The sequence below is a fragment of the Pseudomyrmex gracilis genome, unplaced genomic scaffold, assembly GCF_002006095.1.
Source record: "Pseudomyrmex gracilis isolate BER0280 unplaced genomic scaffold, ASM200609v1 scaffold_208, whole genome shotgun sequence".
Taxonomy (NCBI): domain Eukaryota; kingdom Metazoa; phylum Arthropoda; class Insecta; order Hymenoptera; family Formicidae; genus Pseudomyrmex; species Pseudomyrmex gracilis.
The window spans coordinates 25,812-53,038 of NW_018020792.1; the positions used below are offsets into that span (position 1 = coordinate 25,812).

General features: G+C 34.9%; 2 protein-coding genes across 2 annotated transcripts; one reads left to right on the forward strand and one right to left on the reverse strand.

The window, feature by feature from the left end:
• The first annotated feature begins 2,478 nt into the window (after nt 1-2,478).
• LOC109858503 lies at nt 2,479-5,924 on the forward strand. Its single transcript, XM_020435828.1, has 2 exons — nt 2,479-2,825; nt 4,406-5,924. Exon 2 carries the CDS (start codon nt 4,724-4,726, stop codon nt 5,813-5,815), a length of 1,092 nt encoding a protein of 363 aa, XP_020291417.1. The 5' UTR covers nt 2,479-2,825; nt 4,406-4,723; the 3' UTR covers nt 5,816-5,924.
• A 3,669-nt stretch (nt 5,925-9,593) lies between these two features.
• On the reverse strand, nt 9,594-26,578 carry LOC109858502. The gene is made up of 11 exons (XM_020435827.1): nt 25,573-26,578; nt 22,524-23,462; nt 21,347-21,963; nt 19,440-19,629; nt 14,795-14,967; nt 14,481-14,543; nt 14,251-14,378; nt 13,629-14,000; nt 13,021-13,364; nt 12,546-12,812; nt 9,594-12,242 (listed from the first exon to the last, which is right to left on the reverse strand). Exons 2-11 carry the CDS (start codon nt 23,452-23,454, stop codon nt 11,800-11,802), a joined length of 3,528 nt encoding a protein of 1,175 aa, XP_020291416.1. The 5' UTR covers nt 23,455-23,462; nt 25,573-26,578; the 3' UTR covers nt 9,594-11,799.
• Between the last annotated feature and the right edge of the window lie 649 nt (nt 26,579-27,227).

Sequence of the window (27,227 nt, forward strand, 5' to 3'; positions counted from 1 at the left end):
TGAAGTCCGTGTTGCATTTTTGACACAAATTGCATATAACTTTAATTATACACAGTAATATTTTCTGTGATTTTTTTACTTAATATTGAAGCGAGCAATTGTTACTATAATAATTACTGTCTACACAAAGTTACAAAGTTTCAATAATTTAATTGTTTTTCATATCATTTACATTTATAGTTTTTTTCAAAATTTAATTTTCTATTTGTTCTTGACGATTTTCGACAATTGGTTTACTAGCGCTCATGCATATACATAGAGACATGATATCCTCATATATGAAGATAAATGATAATTTAAAATTAAAGTAGATACATAACAAGTTTAGCTATAAAAGTAAATTGGTTACTTTTACCGATAAAAAAAACTTAGTTAGATTAGAATTTCTCGCTGATTAACTGCGATGAACATGTGTGAGAAAAAGAGAGAGAGTCGTTTTATTCTAATTAAAAGCATAACAATCACTTAATTATGATAACCGTCTCATAAAAATTTGAATATGTTTAGATGGATCTTGTGTGGAATTTTCTGATTATTAGTTTTCCAGAAATCAACTAATTGTAAACTATATACTGATCGTTTGCATTTTCACTTCAATTTATTTGTATAAACAATAGCAAGATGTAGATAGAAAAGACCAAAACTTTAGTTTACTACACTGGCTTAAATGTCACACAACTAATATCTTGCTTACTAAATACAGGAAAATATTCTTCTTTATTATGTAAATTGCTACTATCGTGTTAGTCATATGTAAAGAATACCTTTTATTAAAAACATGGCATGTATTATTTACAAGCATTTTTGTAAAATTAGACATGGCAAGTTAGTTTTTCTTATTTCTATTTTTTAATTATTAGTTTAAAAGTTCTTGATTGCAATTTTTTATTTTAGATATAAAAAATATGATAGTTTTAGATCGCTTCTCTTATATTTATTTAATCATCATTGCAACATAGTTTATAAATGTAATATATAACATAGTTTATAAATATAATATCTTTTATTAAAATGGAGTAAATTGACATGAGACGAGAATTAGTAGTCGCATGATTATATGTGCATGTGAAAGTAATCGCCTTTCGACGTGTTATCTCTCTCAAAGTACATTTCTAAAAGTCATTATATTTTCTTACATTAAAGTATTATCTATAATATTATTTGAAAGACTTACTTAGTAAGAGTTTCTAAAAATCATTTATAAAAATAAGTTAAAATAAAATAAATTATCATTAATGTTTTATAGTTATCTTTAATATATAATAATACATCCCAATTTCATTAATTATAATAAAATATAAAACCAGTAATTATTTACTTTATAATTTCTCTATATAAAAGACGTAACAATTAATCCTGAATATGGCGCAAGTTGATAAATTTGCGCAATCGTGTTTACTAAAGAACTGTTTTTTCCATAAAGATGTATAAAATTAATATTTGTTTTCTTAAAGCTAAATCTGATCTGATTATTATGCAATGTACCCAATATTACATAATATTGCGTACATTTTGTTTTTTTAAATAATTTGTCTTAAATGTCACCTTGTGCTCCGGTCTGTCTTATCACGATACTTGCACTTTTATCTTACTATCATTTATTCAAATCAACAGCATGACCTCGATAATTAAAAACTATAATTTTTAATGCTAAAAAACCACTTTTCTTTTACTTTCTCGGTCCATTAAATCTTTAAATAACGTCAAAAATAATATAACTAGAAAATCTTGTTTTTCTTTTTATATAATCAAATCACGATTTACATAATTCAATCATGACTGATGATAGTTTAATTTATCTTAAATAAATTTAATTTGTTATAAATATTTATTCTATTCTTATAAATATTTTTCTATTGAGTGAAAAGACATTGTTGTCTGCGAAAATCTTCCTTGCAATAATCGAACGGAAAGGTCGCGTGTCGAACTCACGTGTGTTTTTCTGCAGCCAACAATAAAGATTAGCTCATGCATGATTCTCAGCAAAGACCCTGGCGTTTACGTTTGTTCTCTGAGACTTATTACCTTCGATTATAACGGGTCTTTCATAAGCGGAAGAATTGTGTTTTCGTGAGAAACACATGTGATATCGACCAATCGCCGTTCCAAACTTAAGAATTCAAAAACAGATAAAAAAGTTCAACTACAAAATTCTGCCTCAATATGTTGATTTTTTTTAAAATATGTTAAAGCAAAGATAAAGTAAAAAGAAACTTGTTCGACTTCTGAAAGAACTCGACAGTGTTTGTTTTTTTTGTTTCTTATTTGACTCATGTATAAATATATATACGTAAGCGAAAAAGAGTGAAAGGAGGATAAGGATGATATCTGGTTCTTATCGTTCAAAATCGTTTTACTGCACGAGAATTACCAACTGTTAATGATGTGAACCGAACTTAAACTTTAAGTCGAAGATACGGCGCTGCTCTTCGATGTCCCTTTCACTGTTCAAGTCGATTGCGTGGGAGGGTTGTTCGTAGCAATTTCAACGAGGACTAGTCTTCGTAGTTCAGTCGTTATTCAGGTATCGCGCGAGAACGATCACTTATTAAGTCGCGAATCGCGAGTTTAGTTATCACGAAGATGCTGATTGTTCGTACTTTCAATACCAACTCGGCCAGAAGCTAGTTTTATACCTGTCAGATATAATATCACAATGTGATAAATTTGCGATCAGAACTAATTGAATTGATATTGTTGCGCGAAGTAATCAGCAAGCAAATTTATTGAAGAAATAAACTGAGATAATAAATTTGTAAAATGTAAATATATGTGTATTGTCACAACAAATGTACATATCTTTAAGGAGATAAGATTGACATAAGGTTTGTAGTTATTTTAAGTCACACATAAATATCTTTTTAAATATATAACGTTAAAATGTATTATTACAAAAAATGTGAACTAATATTAATCATAATTAGTGAAAATTATTGTATGAAATAACGCTTAGTCTGATTTTACTTAATCAATAAACTGATTATTATCACTACGTGTTGGATTTTGAAAAACAATATTTTTTAACAAAATTACATACAAAATATTATTTGAATTAATATTTACACAGAAACATGTGTAGTACTATTTATTTCTAAAGATTATAATATGTTTAGTTTCTCTTTTTTTATATGTTATACTTTTATACAATTTATATAGAAAGAATTAATATTTTATGACTTTTAATCACACAGAATCTCTTGTTCCGTTGAATTATCATATATTTCACTCAGAGCACAATCTCACGAATTTACAATATTTCAATGAAAATTTCACTATTCTCACGGTTTTACGTGCTAGTTTGACGTGGAAACGAGAGTGTTCGAGGAAACGAGAGCACACACATTTGCAACATAATTGCTCTGTCTTGTAATCAGTTACATAATACGTGCTGAAAGAGAAGAGTCTAAGATCAGACGCGGCGATGACGTCTAACCATTAAGACTAAAAACTATTATTGACATTAACAATGTAATTTATATAAATTAAATTTACTAAGAGATAGTTTAGATTTGTTTACTTTCATATTAAACGCTTTAGTTTTAACTGTTATTACAATTATTGTTTAACTTTTCTTTTAGCCAAAACTTGTTTTACATGCTGAAGGATAATACAAATTTCTTGTCACATCTTTTCTTTACTAACAGAAATGTTTATTATGTTGTTCGTGTGAATCGTTGCGCGTGTTGTAAGAGACCGGTTGTGGATTCTGTCACGAGCGAATGATTGTTATCCGCGAATTGCACAAGATGCCTATCTCGCGGAAAGCCGCGAGTAACGAAATCCACGCGCGGAGACCGACAAGAATTTCAATTAAGCCAAACGAGGAACAGTTACAATAATTGGTCGTTCTTGCTGGCAGCGCGAAAGTCGATTTGGCTTCTTCTGCTGTACCTGCCGGTAAATTCGAATTATTAAACGCTCCCGACTCGATTCAGCCGCATGAACTCGATTATCGGTTGAATATCCAGCGGTAATAATTTGAACGTTGAAGGAGCGGCTGTGAAATCGTCGCGGTCGCACATCGGATATCTCGTTTGATTTCCAGCGCGCGTTTTTCAATTCTTATAAGTTACTTTCCAATCGATCAGATCACTAGTTAATATTGCATCGGACACACATTGCGCAATGATGCACATACTAAATAGCGCGATTATAAAAAAGTTACAGAGACATTAAGGTCTTCAGATTGAACATTGAAGATGTTCTATTTATTAAAATTCGATTTATTAAAATTGATAAAAATAACAATATAACTTTTACCTTTTATGTTGCATATTATAAGAATGGATATTATTTTCAAAATCCAATAATAGTTAACAAATTAACAAACAACTTTCTCATATCATTTTAGTTAATTTGAAATGTGCGCTTATATAAACATCTTATTTTTATTATTTTCAAACAGCTTTTACAACGTAGTGATCAACAACTGCACCTCATTCGTATCCAAATATTCTTAACACAGTGCAAGGTGGAAAGTAGTAAGGAATACCAATTTGGATAGTTCAGTGACACTACGTAACGGGAATTCTTCAAAAAATGCAAACGTTTCTAAAATGTGAACAGAACAATGGACTACGTGAATTATTAATTACATAATTTTATCTCAAACGCTGTGTGTAATATTCTCGCGCATCTAACGTAATTCTTTCTCTTGATCGGATCCATCGTATCAAGAATCGATTCGCGCACCTAAGCGAACTCGTGAATCGCCGGAGGAGCAATGATGGAGAGCGTGTACGTAATAAAAGTGAAGACAAAACCGCCGTTGTCGTCTTTATATCCATCGGAGCGTCGTTACTCGGCTTCAACGGTCGGCGGCCTGTCCTTGGTCCACTTCGGTCTAGGTGTTCTGTCCCTCCTTCTGGGAACCCTCGCCTTGTCCCTGCAGGGTCCGATTCTGTCTGTTGCGTGTATGGTGCCGTTCGTGACGGGGCTCCTCGCTTGGCGGCGCTGGTACATCAATCGGAACATCGCTATTTTCTTCTACGGAAGCCTCTTTTCCTTGATAGCAGCAATTCTCTGCTTTGTTCTTACGATCCTCGACATTACGGCAGCTTCTGATAGTACCGGAGGATCTATGTGGTCATTGAAGACACCGAACGTTCAATTTCATCACGCCGACAATGTCACGAACATGAGCGCTCATGTGAGAGATATCGTGTACAATTCGCTCAACGTCACCAAAAATGATGAATCGAGATTGGAGGAATCTATTGGATCACCTGTGACTTCGGAACCTTTCAGCATCGAACTCAATATGTCAGATTATCACGACGATGTTAGAAATGGCAGTTACGACAATCTTAAAGCGGAAGCGTCTTTGATGTTTGAGGAAAAATTGATATCGAGAGAAGTTTTTCAGGACGAAGACGCAATGAACATTACGCAGAAATCTACGGATTTGACAAAAGATGAAACCGATTTTTGGAAACAGTACGAAAACTCATCGCACACAAGAATGCTGTTGACGTTCAATGTCTTGATGGCGTCTCTTCTGGAGATCTTCTGGTCGCTACTCAGCGCGAAAATCGCGTTCCGCGGAATGATGAGTCCGGATAGCGGGAACATCATCGCCGGGTCGAAGACGGTGATGAGATTACCAGTGCAGAAGAGAAAACCACCGGCACCCAAACCGCCGGATATCTTGGATCACGATCGTCGGCTGTCGGATAATCCGAATTTTAACAACTTGCATGGTCTTACTGGTCCAGGAGCGCGATTACCTTTGCCGGAATCTAGCAAAGAATTTAGAGAAAGAGTCGAAAGATTCCTGGCGAATCAGGCAACGCAGAGAATCGTTGAAGGTGCTTGAAGCTAACAATTTCAATATAGATTCTCTCTTTTTTCATAAACACTATTTAAATTATGAAATATTTAAATCTCTAAAAAATGTTCTTCTTTCCTTTGATAGTAGAGTAGTTTATTGTTTAAAAACATTCTTGAATATTCTATCTCATTTTAGATATTTCTAAATTTGTTTATTGATATGATATGATAACATAATATATACTGCTCTACTGTGATCTCAGTCTCTTATACTATATATATGTATCTAGTTTTTATTAGTTTGATGTGCTTTCGATGTGTTATAAGAATTTTGGAAAATGGTTTTTGAGTTTGAGAATTTCGTTAAATGTCATTTTTATACTAATGTTTTGTGAATGATTTTTAGTTTACTTTATCAAAGTTCAAGAGCAGCCTGATACTCTTGGCCAGATGTTTTTTTTTAGCGCTTAATTAAAAACCAAAAAAGTGCTAGAGAGAGATAATGTAGTGCAGAAAGTGGTAGAGAAATGTAATAACAAATGATCAGCCTACTATGGCAATTTATTTTTCCGAGTTTATAATTTATCACATTTTCTGACCACGCAATACTTGCTCCACTATATTATCTTTCTCTGCTACCTAACTGCAATAGGTAGATCTGCTATTCTGCAATCTAACGCTATAAAAAGAAATATTTAGCCAAAAATATCTTAAAGACTGCTCTTGTTCTGATAAAATAAACTAAAATGTTCGCAAAACGTCGGTATAAAAATAACACTAACGCGAACACAAATCCAAAAATTATTTTCAGAAATTCTTAATAGTTATAATTATTTCCTCAATGTAAATGTACATAAATATATTTTGAAAAAACGTAGACAAAGTAAAATTCGCAATAATTGCTTCACATTTAGTACACTCATCTACTACAGTGACCTGAAACTTTTATTTACACGTTTGCGTCATTTAATGTGTTTGATAATTGCAAATATAATAAAAGCAAGTATATTTGTTATTATTACCTATATAAAGAAAAAAACAGGCATCTGCGTCGTCAAATGTGTGTGTATGTGTACGCAAATTAGATAATTAATATATCAATGCATATCACGGACGTAAAATCAAACACATCAGATGTTTGTAAACATCCCAGAACTGAGACTAGAACGAGTAAATGTCGTGTCTCTTATTTACATAAATTATTTCAAATCATTATTATATATACTTTAATTTATTTAAAGTCATTTAGTAGGTTTATCGTGCTACATATATTTGTATAATCGTGTTCTATTAAGTTTCTTACAATGTTCTCTCGCCGCGCGCATCGTACGATATAAAGGATTTATAAATTCTACGAGATACGAATCTTGGAACTGTATTACTGCCTAACGAACTGTAGCGACAACACCTACCTACAAAATATTACTCCGGAAGTTCTATCTAAAAGTATCCGTTATAACTTATTGCAACGCGAAGCTATATATGTAAGAAACAAATGATAAATATCCGAAACAAAAAAGTAAACAATAATTTATTGAGTTGAAATGTATTTATTTTTTAATGTTGTCGTTTTCTACTTCAATATATTTTGACCAGCATTTCTCGAGAGCATTTATATTATTTCGATAGAACGATTTCTCGAGCTTTTCAAAATAGTCATTTGCGACATCGGTGATTTTGTTAAGGCTCAAAAATTCTTTTTCGTTAATTTATTTCTTCAGATTTAGAAATAAATGAAAATTGTACGAAAATATATATAATAGCAAATAAAACAAATAAAGCAGCAATTCAAAGACCAACTCGATCGTAAATTTTGGCCATTGCAACAGTGTGTGAGCTGATGCATTGTCAAAAATCATTGAGAGCGTCTATTTTGGCGAGCTGTCACACGAACACTAGGTGCTATAATGAATCAGTGTTTGACACTTGTTCTTCTGAAGGATGAAACTTGTCAACGACGACAACAATGTGATTACTATCTCGCTATCTATGCATCGTTTCAGATACTTGTAAATTGCTTCTCGTACGCTTTCCCGGAAAACTGTTATCACGTAAGAGAATTTAGAGTCGCCTATATAGGGTGTCCGAAAACTTTTGACACAGCCGAAGTGCGAAGATAGATTGAATAAATCTAAACAGAAATGTCATTTACCATTTTCACAAAATTTACAATATTTGAGTTATTAATTAATGAATGTGAGCCAATGAGCGTGGAATACGATGGTCCGGATTCTATAGGTGTATAATTGTAAAAAAACCTGGCTTATATCATACAATATTCTAGCAACAAGAGGCGAAGTAAACAAGCGAGCGTAGTAATATTTTCTCGCAAAAAGCTGAATGTCACAACTAAAAATCATACACGCAAAGTTCGAACTATTGCTTCTCACACGCTCATTGACTTATATTAATTAATTACCAGCTCAATAAATGTTGCGAAGTTTGCTAAATGGTGAATAATTTTCTGGTTTGGTAAATGTTTTTCTGTTCAAATTGACACCCTAATCTATCTTCACATTTTGGTTGTATCAAACTTTTTCAGACATTCAGTATAACATCATGACGACTATTGTTAACGACAAGTAACATCAATTATAAAGCGCGTTGTTGAAGAACAAACAAGAACAAACATACGAGAAGTTACGTTAGACCTAAACGTAGTTTAGAACGTTTGTGTGTCTATATATGTAGACTTCCAAATCGTAGTCTGATAGTGTTATTCCTGTCTGTTGTTTCTTTTCTATCAGTTCTTTTCACCTTCTGAACTGCAAATATATATAGTGCAATATTATAGTCGAGATAATAGTAACTGTAAAAAATTGCTCAATTCTTAAAAAATTGAAACCCGACAGAGATTTCTTCGACTATTTTGTTTTATTCTGGAAAAATAAAATTCTCTCTGTTTGAGCAGGAAATACGAAAATAAATCTAACTGCTTTTTCGATTCAATATAGAAAGATATAGTAAACATCACTACTCGAGAAACAATAGAAACATATGATCATATAAGATTATATGTATAAAGTGATCAGATCGCGTCAAATTTCGGATTTGATTTTACACGATTACATGAAATCACTTCTGACTTAAATAAAATTTTATATAATCATATAAAATCATATCCGTGTGACTCATATATAATTCATGATCACACGTTTTTCATTTTTTTCCGAGTAGCTATAATGTAAAATAGCACGGTAGTAATATATTAACAAATATTACATTTGTTTGAAAATATTTTTAAAGAATATTTGTACAAAAATGTCAAAATGCAAGATGATAATATATAACGTTTGTGAAAGTGTGTTTTCTTTTGACAAATTGTAAAACTTGTATAGAAAAAATGATTGCGTTACGTCACGCATCAGTTATATTTTATGCATATGAACTCCGTGAAAGTTTAACGACTTGCGATACATATCATACAGTCTTTGATATTGGCCAACGAAGGAATTCGCTAACAAACCTGTTAACAATAGCAATATCGCGTTGAAACCCGCATTCCTTTCTAGCACTTACCAGTTATACGTTCTTATTCGCCAACTTCCGCATTACATAAATTGTTTTCTTTCTATATTGTATTTACAAACAAAATTCTCTGTAAAAGTATATTGACTCTATTTTAAGATAAATAATTGTATTATTGTTGTCTTGATTTTTTTTATACGCATGCGTTGCATGCGCAGCAACTCAATTCTGATCTTGTCTGGAATTGCCGCAAATCAACTAATTGATGTTTTGCAACAACATAAAAAAAAAAAAATATATTCAAAGAAAGGTCATTTGGGATTATGTAAGTTGTTTTTGTATTTATGTCAGTTTTTTCGCATAAAATTCGTTATTTATTCTTATTCATTGTTAAATACATTATTCAATGGCGTGCCAGACTTACTTTGACTCGCAGTTTGTCTTTAAGGTACACTTCATTCGCTTTAGACGGCATTAAGCTACTGCGTTACGATCTGATTCTGTCGCTTCTGAATAAATATAAAATACGCATTCATATATATGTTCACACGTCTCGAGCGGCTGATAATGAAAATAGACAACCGACAAATATTCTAATCACTAAGTGAGTCGATTGATTTCTCTTTCTATATTGTCCTTGGTCCATCTGAATTGTGATTCCAAAAGCGAATGTCAGCGCCTATTATGGCTCTAAATAAAAGAAGCGATTCATCAGTAAGCATCGTCAAAGATCGCGCAAGTATGTATTTAACGATATGAGTAAAATTTTTTTATTTGAAGTGCAAGTTCGAGACGAATAACAAATTTCAAAACCTATATGTATAAAAAAATAAATAAATAATGTTTGCGAATGTACATGACGGTGAATCAATAATCGCAAAAGAAATTTTGTCAAATAAATTTTTACGAGTAATATATCGCTTGATAATTTTGAAATCTCAGAGACATTCAGACTACTTGAAAATTGCAGCTAACACCTAACTGGCAAGAGTAAAGCACACTTTTGTACATGATCTACCACGTATCCAACAAAGAACAACTGCCGATTTTGCAGCATTTCAACTTTTTTTTTAATTCGCAATAGAAACATGAAATTTAAATAAACACAAGTATTGAGTAGAAAAAGCAATCAAATTGCAATAAATAGTAAAAAGTAGAACTTCTTATTAAATAACCGCACATTTGTTCATTTGTGGATACACTTTTAACAAATAATTATTCAGCTATGAATCTAATTTTCACTTTCTCTCTCATTCATTCGCATCACAAATAACTTCTTGGTTTAACACTCATTATTACTTATTACTATGAGCAATACGAGCGACATACGTCGCTTAATTAGCAAAAATACACAAAATTTGTCGTGAATATATTTTATATCCTGTGCAATTTTTTTTCAACACTTTTATCCAATTAACAATTGATCATGTTTTGATACAAATGATCAGATTGTTCTTTTTTTTGTTTTGCTTAATTAATTACGATTACTGACGTTTATTTTATGATGAACACGAAGTTTTACACGCATTTGTATAATATTATTGATGATCAAAGTCATCACTTGATCTAGTTTTTATTCATATTAGACACACATCTACACTCGTCAATTAAATATATGTATATATCGATTAGATATTGAACAGGCAAGCTTCTTACGAAAAGCATTTAATGGCATCTATTTTATCGTGTTAATCTCCTCAACGAGATTAGATCTCACTTGCGTTTGATATATTACAGTGTGTTATCATCACTAAGGATTATTATCACTACACGATGTTATTACTTTTAATATACGTTTTCTATTACACGATGACAGTTCACCGAATTTAAGCATTTCATTTATACATAACATAAAAATAAAATACATTTATTTAAGAAAATATGAAAAACATTGTATCTAAATCATTGTAATTTCCGTGAGAATAAAAAAGATACAATTAAACTAACTATTATACTTTAAATGACTATTAGTTACGAAAAATATTTTGTTGTGTCACGACCACTTGCGTCACTGCTACTCAACTATATTTGTATATAAAAATCACGAAATATTATATTTTAAAAACAATTAGCTTCTTCGACAACTTTACTTGTGTGTGTTTTAAAAGAACTAAATTTTGATACTATATTAAGTTAATATATAAACCACGTCGAGATGTGTGTTTCACACTTTTTTTATCAATTAAGTTTACTGCGCAGACAATAACTCATTAATGTGTGTAGTCAAGTGAATAAAAATTTACAGTAAAAAGTTTTATAGAGCGAACTACTAACTAACGTACGTATTATCCGACTAGGGTCTTATCTGTTCGAACACCATCGTCAAGTTTTTGTCTCTTGCTTTGTTAAAAAAACGTATAATCTCGGCATGTTCAGTCATTTACTTGCCGAGAAAAACACGGACGCTACATACAGTCTATCTAAATTACATATGTGCTCACAGATCAGTAACTATTGTCGCATTTCCTTTTTACTACTATCTAATTATTTTCGAGTAACGCTTTTTCGCGCGGGAATCGATGGCAATTCATCATCACTTGGTTCACTAGACTCTTTCCAAAATCACACATTCACAGGTCGAACGTTATCGTCCGATTGTTGCTGCTCGCTGCTCTGCCAACCGGAATCCAAGGTAGTCGAGTCGCTCAAGCAACACTGCGGCGTTTCTTCTTCCTGACTGCTTCGGTAATCCCTATAATCCCTTTCTCGCCCCCTCTCGTTTTCGTCCTCTCGATAATAACCAGAACTCGCCGGACCTTCCTGCAATTCCTCGTTATTTTTCGCCGCGTAATACGAATAACGGCTCTGCTGAATGACCTCGTACTGCGCATCAGGAGCTAGAAACGGACCTCTCGCGTTTCTCGGCTCGTCACTGTTCGCATAATTGTCGGAAGGAGTGTCGCTGCTATCCGCAGGCAAGGGAATAGGCATTCGAGACCTCTTCGACAGCTGCCGTTTGCCAAGCCTAGCCGCCAAGTAATCAACACCCTCCGAACGTTCCGTACCTGTAAGTTCACACATGCAAATACTTTAACAACAGACTCCTTTAATAAAAACAAGATAAAAATAAAAAGTGTAAATACCGTGACCTCAAAGATAATGTATAATTTTAAATGTCACACACACTTTATCGTACGTTATAAAAATTATCATATTATAAATGATCGATACCAAGCTATTTGATAAAATACAATTTTTCATGACAAAGTTTTAATAGATAAAATTGATGAAATTGTCTCGAAATTTAACTATAATAAAATTTCCGTATTAAAAAAATGCGCTGTTTTAACGCAAGTAGAATGTAATACCTTCTTTCTCCACAGCTAGATCGTAAAAACTGGTTTCTGGTCCGCAGCACGAGGACACGTCGCCGAAATATAATTCACTTTCGGACTGTTTTGAACCGGGATTCGATTCTTGTTGGAACGCACCGTTTTCTACTCCCTTCATAGGTTTTCTGGCTCTTCTACTTTTGATGGTTCCCTCATTTCCGGCCTCGGGATCCGTACTGTTGGAAATCTCCTCGGCGTTCTCGTAATTGTCGGAGGGACGCTTGGCAGATCTTGATCTGTGATCTGAGAAGAAATGTTTTTTTTTTTTTTTTAGAAAAATATCAAAAATTAATTTTTTACATTTGAAATTTAACTAATATATAAAATAATATTTGATAAAACGTAAAACTTTTGATTTTTTTTTTTTCTAACATGTTTAATGTAACATACTATGATTTATTAAAAATAATTTAAGAAGAGCGTCTCACTTGTTTTGTAGTTGACACTTTACCTTCATTATTCTCGAAATTATCCATTCTCTTGGCAATTCTGGGTCTCGATTCGATTACTTGAGGTCGTCTGGCGGGACTATTTGGATCGCTGTAAGGCGGAGGTGGTCCCCACAATGGCACTGGAGTTTCCAAAACGCTGTAAGACGCGGTACTCGGTGTGTATGGAGCGTTCTGAGTGTTTAAAACGGAATAAGGACCACTCGACTGCGAGTTGAGAACGCTGTAAGGTCCGGTTCCGCTCTCCACGTTGGCTTCTGTTGTTCGTGTTTGCGTGTGGAAACCGTAATTCGAGTCTGGACTGGGCGCTGGGCCCCTCGATCTGGACCACGGTAATCGCCATCTTCTACGGACAAGAAACAAAGTTTTTCATTAGCGCTTAATAGAACCTACAAAACATTATTAAAGTTTTACTCGACGTAAGTTTGTTCGTGCAATAATATTATACACATAATTACAAAACGCAGATTGCAAAATTTTCTTACAATTAACAATTTCTTAACAATTTAAATTTTGTGCTATCTTCTATTTAAAAAAAAATAACATTTATTATACGATGATCTGTGTGACTTAACTACCGCTAAAGTATTAGATATCTCTTCTTTCTCACCTGGACGGTGCCAAATCGGGATTCGGTGTGTACAGATTTCCCGGTGTCTGGGCCCACCAGGGATTCGAACCGCCGCAGTCATTACAGCATCCGCAGGATCCGGCTGGTAATCCCCCAGTACTTCCCTGCCCGTACAGTGATCTGCATCTAAGTTCCAACTGCTCCCAATACATCTTCTTCTTTTCGTGACTTAACAATTGGTATACCAGCATACACGAAAATATGCAGGCCAACACGCCGGCCACCGAGACGCCGAAGAGAGCCCTTAGGCAGTCTGACAGCGCGCCGTGCACCGCTTCGCAATGAGGAGTTCCTTCAAACAACACACCGGGATCTCCCTTCGACTGCGGCGCGCCGTAACACGTGCACGATCTAAACTCCATCATAGAATTAATTTAAGAATGATATCTATCTAATATATATATATATATATATATATATATGTAAATTAATATTTATGTAAAAAAAATCTATATATATGTTATTATATTTTAAGTATTTGTGCACAAAAGAACAATTTAAACCACATAGTGTAGAAATTTGCTTCAACGATGACACGAAGTGATTTTATCGTTTTTTTCTGTAATTGATTCTGATGAAAGAAATATGTGCACACACATACCTCGCGCGCGCCGTGTAAACGCACTCACGAAGGTTCTGCAATCGGGACATGTGAATCGCCGTGGTTGTGACGGTGACGATCACGCACACCAGCGCGCACAAAATTGCCACGGAACCGCAGACTTTCAACTGCAAAAGTTATAAACTCCGGCTTACTACGGGCAGAACTGTCAACTCCGGTGACGTTATTCCGCTGAGAAAATGAAAGGTTTACACTAACGGCAAACTTACGAGAAATCCATATCTGTGCTTTCGCCTGGCCAACAACATTGTGAAGAAACCCATCAGAATCAACTGAAAAACGATGATGAATTATTATCGTTTTGCAATTACCGTTGCGTGTGTTATTACATTTCAAATATTTATCAAATCGATCTATCTGTGATATGTGTGTCCGCGCAACATTTAAAACATTGCATACCTATATGTTTAAAACATATTTTTAAATTAATCCAACGCTAGATGTGCTAACTTTTGTTTTCGCGGGCTATCGAAACGCTAAAACGCATTTGATAATACAAAACCGATCAATCTTTGTCTCTCACCATAATGCCAGGAATGTAAGACGGCACGGTCTCGAAGAGCGCTAGACTGGCCGTGTGGGCCGAAAGGACCGCGTGCACCGCCAAAAAGAGGCTGCCGACCGCCGCGCTGAACCCACCGCAGAGGCAGCAAAGGACAACGTACTTTTTGCAGCAGCCACCTTCGTCGATGTGACCTGCAAAATCGATCCTTGAAATTCTAATCGCTCCGATAAAACAATTTCGCGCGTGCTCGGAATGCTTGATAACAAACACGAGACTCTCTTGTGCCGATGTAAAATCGATTCAGATTATTTGCGGCTGCTGCAATCTTTCTCTCGAGAAGCGATCAGCAAGAAATATACACAATATCTAATAATGTTTTTTAAGACACAAGCTTCTCTCTGAGAACAATGTGTTCGCATGTGGATAATTTTTTTATTTCGTTTCTAAATATAAAAGAGCTGAAGGACAAATGAAATATATTTAGCCGATTGATGTGAATTGTATTCGCCATAGTGTCAAGGATGCAATTAATTTTGATCCCGTCGACGATGCATTATCGAAACGTCGAATATCGTCGTGAGTTTGTGGGTAATCACTGTGTACGGATATTCTAGGAATTTCGCTCGCGGCACGTTTCTCATTGTGGCCAGATCAGAACTACCGCTGTTACGTTCTCACGCGAGGACAATCATTATCCCGCTACCCGAGGAACCATCACGGGCTTACCCTCGCCGTGAATTTCTCCTGAAAAGGGTCGATCTTACAAAAGCCTGAGTACTGGAATCGCGCTCAGCGCTTACGGAGATGTGTGTATGTGATAGCAATAAAGTAAAAAAAAAAAAAAAAAAGACATAATTATTACATACACAGCAGAAAGTAAATTCTGTTAAGTTACACGTGGCAGAAAAAATCGAACAAAGAGGTGTCTGAATACTAACTGACACAAAACGCTTCAATTAGTTTTTACAAATAACGAACATATTGAAGAAATAAATTTCTGTTTGCATACATCATATCGGATATCTCGCATATTGCGAAAACTCCGAAACCGCCAATTGTATTTCCGTTCCTATCACGACCGCGTTGCGGAATGTTCGTCGCGTTTTGCTTTTGTAACGTTCGACGCAGCTGTGTTACTTCGTTTGATGGCATCCGGGTTCGACTTCTATTGTCAAAGCTCTCTCTATTGAATTTCTCCATCGCGCCAACCGTATTGGAAGTTCTCTCAGTGAATTGTCAAACATCATCATGTTGCTGAAAGACAATGCGTTAATATTCTCCGAGTTCTCTCAAAATTTTTTTGATAAGCTATATTGATTATTTCTTTTTTAAGAGGAAAAAAGAAATAAAACAGAATATGATAGATATACTTAAAATATTTCCCATAACACAGTTACAAGACGTTTAAGAAATTATTTTCCCAAAGAGATCCACGTCTGTTTTAATGCAAGAAAACATATGAGAGATGATTATTTTGAAAGGATCTGCAGACATAAAAATCTGAATGGCGCAATAAAAGATCCAGAAAAGGATTCACCATGGTTTTTTTCCACGTGCAAGTTAAAAGAACTATTTTTAAAAAATACTCCGAGCGTGACGCGTCTTCTGATCCTAATCTGTCGTTCAAAGGCGGGATATACAAGATTTACGTAGTGGAAATTCTTAGATGCCGGAGAATGGGAGTATCGAATGGATTCTTTAAAGAAAAAAAACTGTTCTCTTATGATCCAGAGTTTGCCGGAGGGTAAATTCACGTTTTTTACATTTCCGAGGACAATGATAAAAATCAGTAACGTCATCTCTTTTCAAAACACCCTCGAACATATACATTCCATAGCGGTTTCTTCGCAACTCCAAAATTGATCGGATCCGCGATTCTTTTTTCAAAAGAAATAATGTCACTCCTTCACCTGCCGTTTTGACATTTTGTACCTGCGTTTTCGACTTAGTATTTGGGTTGAGACGAGAGAAAGTATAATGACGTACCGGTTTGAATTGATACAAAGCATATAAAAATATTTGAAAAAAAAAATTAATTTTTGTCTGTAAGATTTTTATTTTTGTGAGAAAAAGGTTGGAAAATATTAAAAAAATAAGTAATCATAAAAAAATAGTACATGTGTGGTATATATATATATATATATCACAACTATTGAATTTTCTACACGTATACTTGACGTTGACAGATATACCGCGTCTATAAATAGAATAACAATAAACGTGCAATATATTTGATTCGGACCATTCTTGTGAAATTGGAATCTATATTTAAAGACAGCTAAAAATATTTCGCATGTGGAACTTATAGATAGCCGCGATATATGTCGAGACCAATTTTTTTGACGTAGTGATATCTGGCCTGCAACGCGGATCAAGTTCTAAAACCAGTTATTTTAGAAAATTTATGATTTATTTTAGATTATTCATTTAAAATGTTTGTCGAAAATATATAGATAAAAAACTCATTGCGGTAAAAAAAATTTATGTTTTTCAAACACGAGTTATTCAATTACATTTTCCAACAAACCTTTTCTTCGATCAATATAAAAAAGTGTACGCGTAAAGAGAATTATTTTTAGTGTCTTTTATGTTCCTTCGATAAATCACTTTCTCTCTATATATAATTTGGGAAAGTAGGTTCTTTTTTATAATAAATTAAAAGGATGTAAAGTGGGAACGTAAGATGCTTGTTTCTTTTTTTTCTTTTTTTTTTTTTATACAAAAGAGAAAGACGTCATATCTTTGACCTTGTCTCAAAACGCCATCACGTGTTTATTAATAACGATGTACACGACTGCACCACGAGGACAAAAAGGGGTGGATAATGAGCAAAAACGGCAAAGGTTTGTTGGCATACCACAACGATGCGGCCTCGGAAAGTGCGCGTGATTCGCCGGATGCGGCAAGTGCGAATGCGAATGCGCTATCATCGGGAACGGATAGGCCTGCTGGTTATCCATCTCCATTTCCGTCCCGAGGCGACAACGCACTATTTGAAGCACCGGGTAGCCATCCATCTTCTTTGTGTCTGCCTTATATCTCGCTCGCGACGATCCTCAACAATCTCGCGAGTTCATTTCTGAGTTTTTATTGCTGGTTATCACACGTAGAGTAGCACTTCTTCTTTCATTAATCAGTCGATCTCTTTTTTTCTATTTGGCATTAATCTTTCTATCGAATTACTCGGCCAAATTGGATTCACAGAACTCTTCCGTTCATTTCATTTTAACTAATTCTTCTCATCATAATCACACAAATCTCACTGTTGTTATTGTCAAAGTAAGTTGTTTTTTTTTTTGTGATTTCGACATAAGTTTTCAAACCGCAATAAATTCCAATTATCTTACAGAATATTTTGTTTGTACAATTTATTTATATTATTCAGGTAATTTATAGTTTTTCAGGTAATTTAATTATCGTCATATTGTTTTGAACTATATTTTACGAATATACAAAGTTGCAGAAACATTATCTGTGTATCTCCAAAATAATCGATGTTTCGAATAACGACTGATTTACCAGCGTGGTTGGATAACATCTGCAAACTAAACACGTATTTGCAATAGTCCGCTAAGGTCACGTGTCACCATGAGAGTTCGCTGCTCTCCAAGGTCATCTGTTTATCGCACATTTCCGCTGGATCAGCCCACTTTCACCATAAATGTTCATCGAAAAGTATTACTGACAACAACTTCCTTAATTTTTAATTAATAATTGTCAGGTTCGCACTTTGATTCTTGGAAAATAAAATGATTGTCGTTAATATTTGATATCTATTTCTGTTTAAAGAAGAAAACTTCACTTTGTATCGACAATCGCGCATTCAAGAACGGATTCACGAACTTCGGTGGCGGACACGTTGTGATCCCACAGGTGGCGGCTTTCGTAGCGCTTGCCGAGTCCGCGTAATACCAGGTTCGCTTTATTTTGCGCCAGCGAAGTGTTAACACTGAACACGTGTCGCACGCAAACCACACACGTTGACAGTGTTAAGACTGTTCTATTGGCGTTTTCGAGTCGCTCGCACTCTCCCGACAAGAGGATCGTCCTACTCTCGGTTGGTGCGAGCATCGACTGGTCGATATACCCTTCCCGGATGATTCGAGCGACCCGGCGCGGTCGGGGGTTGAAATTCCACGGGAATGCACCCCGCGGACATACGGGGTAGAAACTCTGACACGTGGTGTGACGACGACGGTCGTCGATAACGCGTGTCCCTCCGACTGATAAAAGTACGCGCGTCCACATCTCAACCGGCCGATAGTGCAGTTGTCAAAGCGATTGTAAAACAAATCGATAAAGCTACCACACACGCGCCAAATGTTGCGAGATCGTTCAACGAATTTACAGGAAATGTCTGTCAGTTCAATGACTGGTTGACGTTTCAACATCGAGTGAAAATTAAGTCATATATCGATACGGAGTAGGTAGGCGTTAACGTCACTCATATCATGAATCGGCTATTCATATCGGCGCGCGTACGCAAACTCCGCGCAGAGAACAACGTGAATTCTCAATGTGATCTTATCATTACGTGAAAATATTTGAACATTTTTATAAAAATAGCAACAAAATAGGATGCAAAAAATTCTTTAATAATTGAATTCGAGGGCAAATTCTTGTCAGATTTTTAAAAAGTAAAGAAGTGATATGCGGTACTTACATTGATTAGTAGCGGTTGTTTCATAACGTCTTGTTGGTCTCGGTGGCGGCCGAGGCGGAAGGGCAGGGGGTTGATGCGTTCTTGATGCTATCTCGACGCCTCCGTCACTCTCACCTTCGACTCCTCTATTGTTACCTCCAGATTGCTGCACCACATGACACTGACATTTGTTCTTTGTAGGAGCGGATACCTAAAACATAAAAAAAAAAAAAAAAACATTTCTTTACTTAAAACCATGAGGTGATAAACTCGTCGACAAAGAATCATGTCTGATAAAATATATATAAACAAAAAAAAGCAAAAACTGCTGTTTTTTATATTATGCCTAATAATTATAAATGTTGATTTTTTTTTATTTCTCTTCAACGATCGTTAAATTAAATGAGATAATTAAAATTTTAAAGCTAATCATATCTAGAGAGAGTCACAAAATGTGTACAAGAGAGAGAGAGAGAGAGAGAGATTGATTGATTGATTGATTGATGCTTTATTTAACGCTCTGGGATGAGATCCTTTCAAGCGTACATGTTTATAACAAAATTACAAAAAGAAACAAAGAAAGAAATATAGAAAAACTAAGAATTGAGTGAGTAAAGAGTAACAGAAAATTAAAAATAAAAATAAATAAATATAAATAAATATAAAAATAAATATAAATATAAACCGCTATATATAAAGAGTTACAGAGAATAACTAACAGTTTGGATTGTGTTGCAGTAAATTTTCAAAAAATTTGCCTTTAAAGGCGATAAAATGCTCATTGCGGATGTCCACTGAGATACTATTCCAGATCTCCACAGCAACACATCTGCAAGACCGTCTATATAATTCTGTATGACACAACGGCAAAATAAGAGTTCTGCTTTAGTGTCACGATGTGAGGTCTTTTGGTCTCCAGAATTTTATAGAGTAAACTGCCGACAAAAAAAAGGTCCTTCTCAGTTTGAGTTTTAACCAGCGCAACTTCTCATAATGCGAGAGAGAACACATTACACGCTGCGATGTCAACACTTTTTTTATAAGCAAAGAATGGCCAGCGAATCATTTTTCGTAGCACTCGCGGCGAAATTCGAACATTCCTGCAACAGGCATCGATCATTAATCATCCATGCGCGCGCTGCATTTGGCTCTTGGCTAAAAATATTTCCTGATATAAACTCTAAGAGTAGAACCGTTGCTTAGGAGACGATTTATAGCTTCTCGCGTGGCCGGGACGCGGCGAACGTAACTCAAGCGTGTGCGCGGATAGAGATATGGCGATTCACGATGGTGTATTTTCTGAGATGTGGCGGCAAAAACCTGCGAGGAATATACGAGCCGTTGCACAGAACAGTGACATAAGTCATTCTTCTCATTTGGCAAAGCACGAGAAAACTTGATAAAAATGCAATCGCGCGCGCATAATTCAACTAATTTCTCGAGAAACAGTTTTTTTATTTGCAGTTGTTAAAAATTATTTTTAAAAAAAATTTACAATTTTATGTCGTTTCAAAGTGTAATAATTGTATACGAGAACTGACGAGATATGTTGTTTTATTTATCTTATTAGTTATAATTTTATTAACACGTTTCATGCCGCGTCGCATACGTTTCACTCTGCACTCTCGGTTCAAGTCATTTGAAATTTTCTCTGTTAAATAAAAATTTTTGTAAAAAGGTTTTGTAAAATCATTGATGTCTAAATATCACAAATAAGCGCGATTGTATCATGCCGTGGGTCGTTTACGCTCTACGCGGCGTGACGATCAATTTTTTCAATTGTTACCGAAAATTAATCCAGCACTAAACGTGTTAATATATTTATTCAGTTATATTTTATTTCATTAGAATATATTTTTTAATGTATTTTATATTTGCTTTACAAAATATAAACACGTAAATTCAGAATTCCATTTAAGTCGACATACCTGAATAGTGTCAACGCCCATAAGGGACGCATTCTTGGTGTCGCTCTGCGAGTGTGGATGACCGTGATTGTGCACGTGACCGTGGTGGTGTCCGTGATGATCTAAGCTCGAGGGCGCCCGGTCTCTCGGCCTGGTGTCGGGATGATTCGAGTGCAACGAATGCACTGGTTGCAGGTGGTGATGATGATCGTGAACGTGATCCAGCCTGCTGTGCGTTCTGGTGTTAGCGTTCGACGACGAGGATTCGCACGATATACCGGAGCTCACGTGATGATGGTTGACGCTGGTGTGACCAGTCAGGCTTCCCGATGAGTTGCCGTGGTGATGACCACCTAAAGGTGTTGTTGATAAACTGCTGTTGACGTTCACCACATGCCGATGTACGATTGTGGGTGATCCACCGTGATTCATCATACTCGAATTAGACGACGCACCGCTCAGAGCACTGGAAGTGCCATGGTGATCGCTAGAATAAGCGGAATTCGAGTGGTGGGTCAAACTAGATCCGGTGTTAAGTCGATGATGACTGTGGGGTGAATTCATGTGACTTATTGCGGATGTAATAGAGTGATGGTGTCCAGAAGTTGTAGAACTAGTTTGATTCATGGAGCTGGAACCTGGAACAAAACAATTGCCCGATCTCTTTGACTTTTCAATAGAGAGAAAGTTTTCTACTCTAGCATCTTCTAATTTGGTTCGCACATTGGCGAATCTCGATTTAAATTATTTTGAGATTATAATCTAATAATGTATATCAAGAAATTTAAGCTCGTGATATGATATTCAACTAGCAGATAGTTTACGATTAAAATGCCAACCAATATGCTGGATGTACATGCAAATCTACTTCTTTAGACGTGTGCAAATTAGTGCATATAAAAATTCGAATTTCTTACAATTGAAAAAATTTGTCTAAGCTGTTTTGCACCTCAAATATATAAATTAAACAATCTATTTTATGCCTAAAATTTAAAAACTTATTCTAAAAAAAAAGATATTTTGATCAGGAATCGAATCTGAACATTCCGTGCAGTTGAATTTATAAAAATTTTTCGATCACAAAACATTAAGTAAATTTCTCGCAATGTTCGAATATTATATCTAGAAATTTAATTTAGTCAGTTTATTTACATGAAGATTAATTTTTATCAGAGATTTCAAAAGAGAAGATACAAACCAGATGCGCTCAGAGGATTTCCATGAACATGACTGGTAAGACTATTTGCCAGATTTCCATGATGATGTCCCGTCATTCCTTGCGAATGCGCGTGATGCGCGCCAGATCCGTGATGATGAGTGACGTTTGTTTTCGTAGTACTGTGATGATGATGCGTGTGCTGTCGGAAGCCCATCAAACTCTCACCAGCGTCTAGATTAGTGCTGGTTCTGAAGTTGTCGGCGTGCTTATGAATGTGAGCGTGTACGTCACCGTGAAAATGCCCGTGAACGTTACGCCCGGAATCCATTGCCGCTGATTCGTGATGATGTTGGTAAAGATTCAGCACTTGCTGAACGTTCTTCAGCTTGTCCTTACTATTATTCTGTTTCTGCGGCGACAAGCCAGCGTGATCTTCCAGCTGCTTGTCTAACTCTTTGCTATTCGTCTCGAGCAGATTTGGTCCAGCTTCCAGCAAAGGACTAGGACTTGAAGTCAGACTGTGCTGACTGTCCTGCAGATTCGAAGTTTCTTGAACTCTTCGAGCTGCTTCGAATGCTAAATTGCGAGACAAATCCAAGTTACGCGACGGACTGGAGAGATTATGACTGTGAAGCGACAGCATCGTATTTTGATTGTTCATAGATCTAGAGTTAGACGGTATGTTTGTTTGATGTTCCAAAAGATCGACGTTTCTGGTATTATCTAGATTAATTTGCGAATTGTCTTGATGAGGACTATCTAGCCTTCGCACCGGTTCAAAAACGCTCTGCAACGTTTCCAGATTTCGTGGGAGATCTTGATTGTTGGAGATCCTAGTGCTACCCACAATCCTTTCTGTTCTATCCCTCGATGTCCTCATAGGGTCCATGTTGCTAATCGCAGAACACTGACAAGAATGCTGTGAATTTTGAGGAAGATCCAAATCGCTGATCAATTCTGATTGAGACATTTTAATGTCTGGAATAAAAAAAGAAAAAAATATATATATATATAAAAGAAATTTCTTCTTTAAACAATGAATTTCTATATCAAATATATTCAAATATTTGTATGTTGCCGCTAATCAAATAAGCCAAATAATAATTTTCTTTACTGGCGATACAACGCATATTTTGCATAATTTGTGTAATTTTAAATAATTTATATAATTTTGTAATTTAATGAATTGATTTTAATTCTATATATATAATTTTAAAAAAGTAATAATTCTTTTTATCTTTGACTTTGCATATGTCATATCATTTACAACTTCTAAAATTCATTATGTGTGATATTTACACAAAAAAATATATAAATATATATATATTTAATTATTTCGCAACGAACATCCAGCGTAAGGCTCTCAATGATCGTTAAAATATTAGTTAGTTCTATAATTCATCTTTATTAAAAACAAGTAATGAAGATTAATAGATTTGATAAGATAAATAATATTAGTATTATAATATTATATATTTTTTTAGAAATATAACGAAGAAATCATATCAATAAACAAGAGAAGATGCGAAGCAAAATACTCGTCAGATGGATCTTCCAGCTGTTTTTACTTTTTATAAGTTGTTGACGATGGCTCCCCCGCTGTTTCGTAATACGAAACGATTTATCAAGTGCAACCAGGCGGGACATCAAAACGAACTACTCCTCGTTGAGATTCGTAGAATATAACAGTTATCGGGTAATCGAGAATTGTTTCGACATTGATGCTGATCTAAAAGCCAGTGTGTCAACGCCGTTGCTGCCAACCCTTGTCTCAAGCTGTCGCATATGACAACAATGAGATGCATTTACTTCCAATTGAATAAAAAATGTCAAGTAATATCTATTCAATAAGGATGTTCTAAAAATGTTTTTAAAAAATTTTGACGAAAAAAATATTTTTAAAGATTAAACAAGTTATTTATTAAATTTTAAAATGTTCATCTTTGTATTCTTCTTTTATATAAATATGTAATTTATATAAGTATTTTATACAAGTCTTTTATAAATATTTTATATAAGTCTTTTATAAGTATGTAATATTCTATTACACATTTATACAATAATTTATACAATAATTAATGAGAATAACTGTGCGGTATTTTAAAATAATCACAGGTTTCAAAATTACTCCAATTTACTTTCCATGTAAAACTTTATGTTTGAAAATTCAACAACGTGAAAAAACTTTTGTTTTATGCGAAACTAATTACACATCAACATCACGTTCAGCTCATTCAATATCGGACATCTAGCTGCTATAACCAGTCCAAAGTAGTCTTCGCAAGTACGACCAGTGACTCTCGGCCGCTCACATTCCTCGTATCTCGTTATACGAGCGCAAAGACTTCGAAGGCCACGGTCAAGTTCGATGCCGATGTCTTGTACACGGTCGCCACAAACTTTTTCTATCTTTCGACGGTCTCGCGGTAATCGGCGCGAGAGTGAAGAATATATCCGCGACACGTGGATTTAATTTCATATATTTAGAAAAGCGCGAACTTTCTTCAACAATTTCATCGAAATCGCAAGATAACTTCGAACATTTCGATGCAGATCTTGCATAATTACAAATTCGATTCGATCCGACGATCGTGAGATTGAAAGTGCCATCAATCACAGATGATAATCTCGACGCGATTGCACAAACGCCAATTTGCAAGTTGCGAGATTGAAATAGACGCACGAAAGAGAATAAGACATTTTGGAAACAATTATTATAGAGTACTGTAATCCATTCAATCCGAGATATATATCATGTAAAAAATATATTACATACATTGTAATATATCGGTAATAGATAAATGTTAAAAAAAAATAAAAGTTCTAAAATAATAGCTTCCTTGTTTTTTAATTGTTTTTTCGGGTGATAAGAAATCAATTACGTGAATCACCGTTGAGAGATTTGCCAAGTCGTTCTTTCCGACGCGACTCGTCAGGGTGTTTGTAACACCGTGAGAAGAAGTGACGACCTTTTCACTGGCGCTACAGACCTCGCGTTTCGCACGCGCGTTGCGAAATCACAGCGCTTAATCCTACTTTAAATTACAACCGAGATATATATATATATATATATAACAACTATATTTACCTGCGAGTCGATTTTCCCGCTATCGGTCGGATCCTCTCAATCACTGTTGTTGTCCTACGACGGCGTGTTTTCCGCATGCCCAACGATCTGCTCGCAACGTTTAAGCCGAATGTACGATACGTGACTAAGTTCTTTTTGCTCTCCGAAAGCGACTTCTTGCTGCTCCGAAGTAACAAAGATTCGGGTAATATGTTTCTCATTTCCTTTGCATAACCGTTGCAGCAAGTGACGAAATTGTCTCGGAGCGTCGCATCCTAAGATAACGAAGTGCAGAAGCCCAAACCGATGGAATAAACTGTTCGCACTCGAAAAATCTCGAGTCTGTTCATCAATAGCGATGTGATTTTGCGAAATATCAGTTGTGTCTTCGCGAGATTCAGCCCGAAACTTCGGCAATAAATGTGACGACAACGAAGTCGATGAAAAATAATCACCGAAAACTAACAATTTTTGTAAATCTTATGAACTACAAAGAAACAGATTTCGACAGGAAACAGTTGGATATTTAAAGAGTTTATTTTTTTTAAATAATAGTCACTTTTAATCATTCTTTATGGAGTCATTTACTGGATCTAACACATTGATATCTTGCGACTGTATGTGTGTAAATACCTACATTCTTTATAATATAAATGCAATCAACAATAAATGTAGTATAGACACTTGTTATCACTAACATGTGAATATGTTTCTTATTACTAATTGGCTGAGCAAACTGTCGCAAAAGTATGAATTTATTTTATATTATTTAAATCACGTACTAAATTATATCACATATTCTCACATCACCAGATCTTGATAAACTTCGAGATATTATCTACGGAACAATAAAATTCCGATTTCATATGAAAATCCAAGCACCTACAACAAAACTCCGAATTTTCGATTAAATCTCCACGTTCGTTATTGTACAATGGCGCAAGGCCCACAACGAACAGACAGAGAGAAAAAGACTCGGTATATAGAAGCAGGATATCGCGTGAGAGACTGTTGGGGCCTTCCACCTTCACTGGCAGCCGTTCTGCCTTGGAATGTGCCTTTGCCCCCTGCTCTCCCCTCTCAAGTCGCTAGATGGGCCTTAAGGGCTCCGACTGTTACACGGCGTCTCTCTTTCCCCCACCATTCGGATCGGCACTAGCCGGTCGATTCGGACCGACCGCGTGTCGGGCCCACCCACTCTCACAAGCTGACTCGATAGGTAGAGTAGAAACGCTCAGTTAAAGCAGACGTTTCAAAAGCGCATTTTTGCTTTTAAAAAACAACTAGTTGTTGAATATGAACGATAATTAATTGTTTATGACGAATAATGTTTTCAATCAATTATTTACGTCTGTTGTAGTTTTAAAACCGTTAATTACTTAATACAATTAAAATCCAAATCGACTATTTTACTAAATTGCTATTTTTTTGTTTTTTATATATATTTAAAAAATAAAATATTGTTGTACAAAAGTATAATATTATAAAAATATGTAATATTATGAGAATATTTATTTAGAAGAATTTAATATAAACTGTCATTTTTTAAAACAATATGAAAAAACTAAAACTTTGCTTGTTTTTCATCACAAGAATTTAAAATTTTTTTAAATATGTTAAAAATTGTCTGAAAAAAAACATGTATTTATCTCTGCAATTATCTAATTCTTCTTCGA

Coding starts and splice junctions, on each gene's coding strand:
- LOC109858502 (XM_020435827.1), bottom strand. CDS start 23,454: ATGTCTCAATCAGAATTGATCAGCGATTTGGATCTTCCTCAAAATTCA. Junction 19,630..21,346: donor TGGGCGTTGACACTATTCAG/GTATGTCGACTT, acceptor TTTATGTTTTAG/GTATCCGCTCCTACAAAGAA. Junction 13,365..13,628: donor CCCGATTTGGCACCGTCCAG/GTGAGAAAGAAG, acceptor TCTTGTCCGTAG/AAGATGGCGATTACCGTGGT.
- LOC109858503 (XM_020435828.1), top strand. CDS start 4,724: ATGATGGAGAGCGTGTACGTAATAAAAGTGAAGACAAAACCGCCGTTG.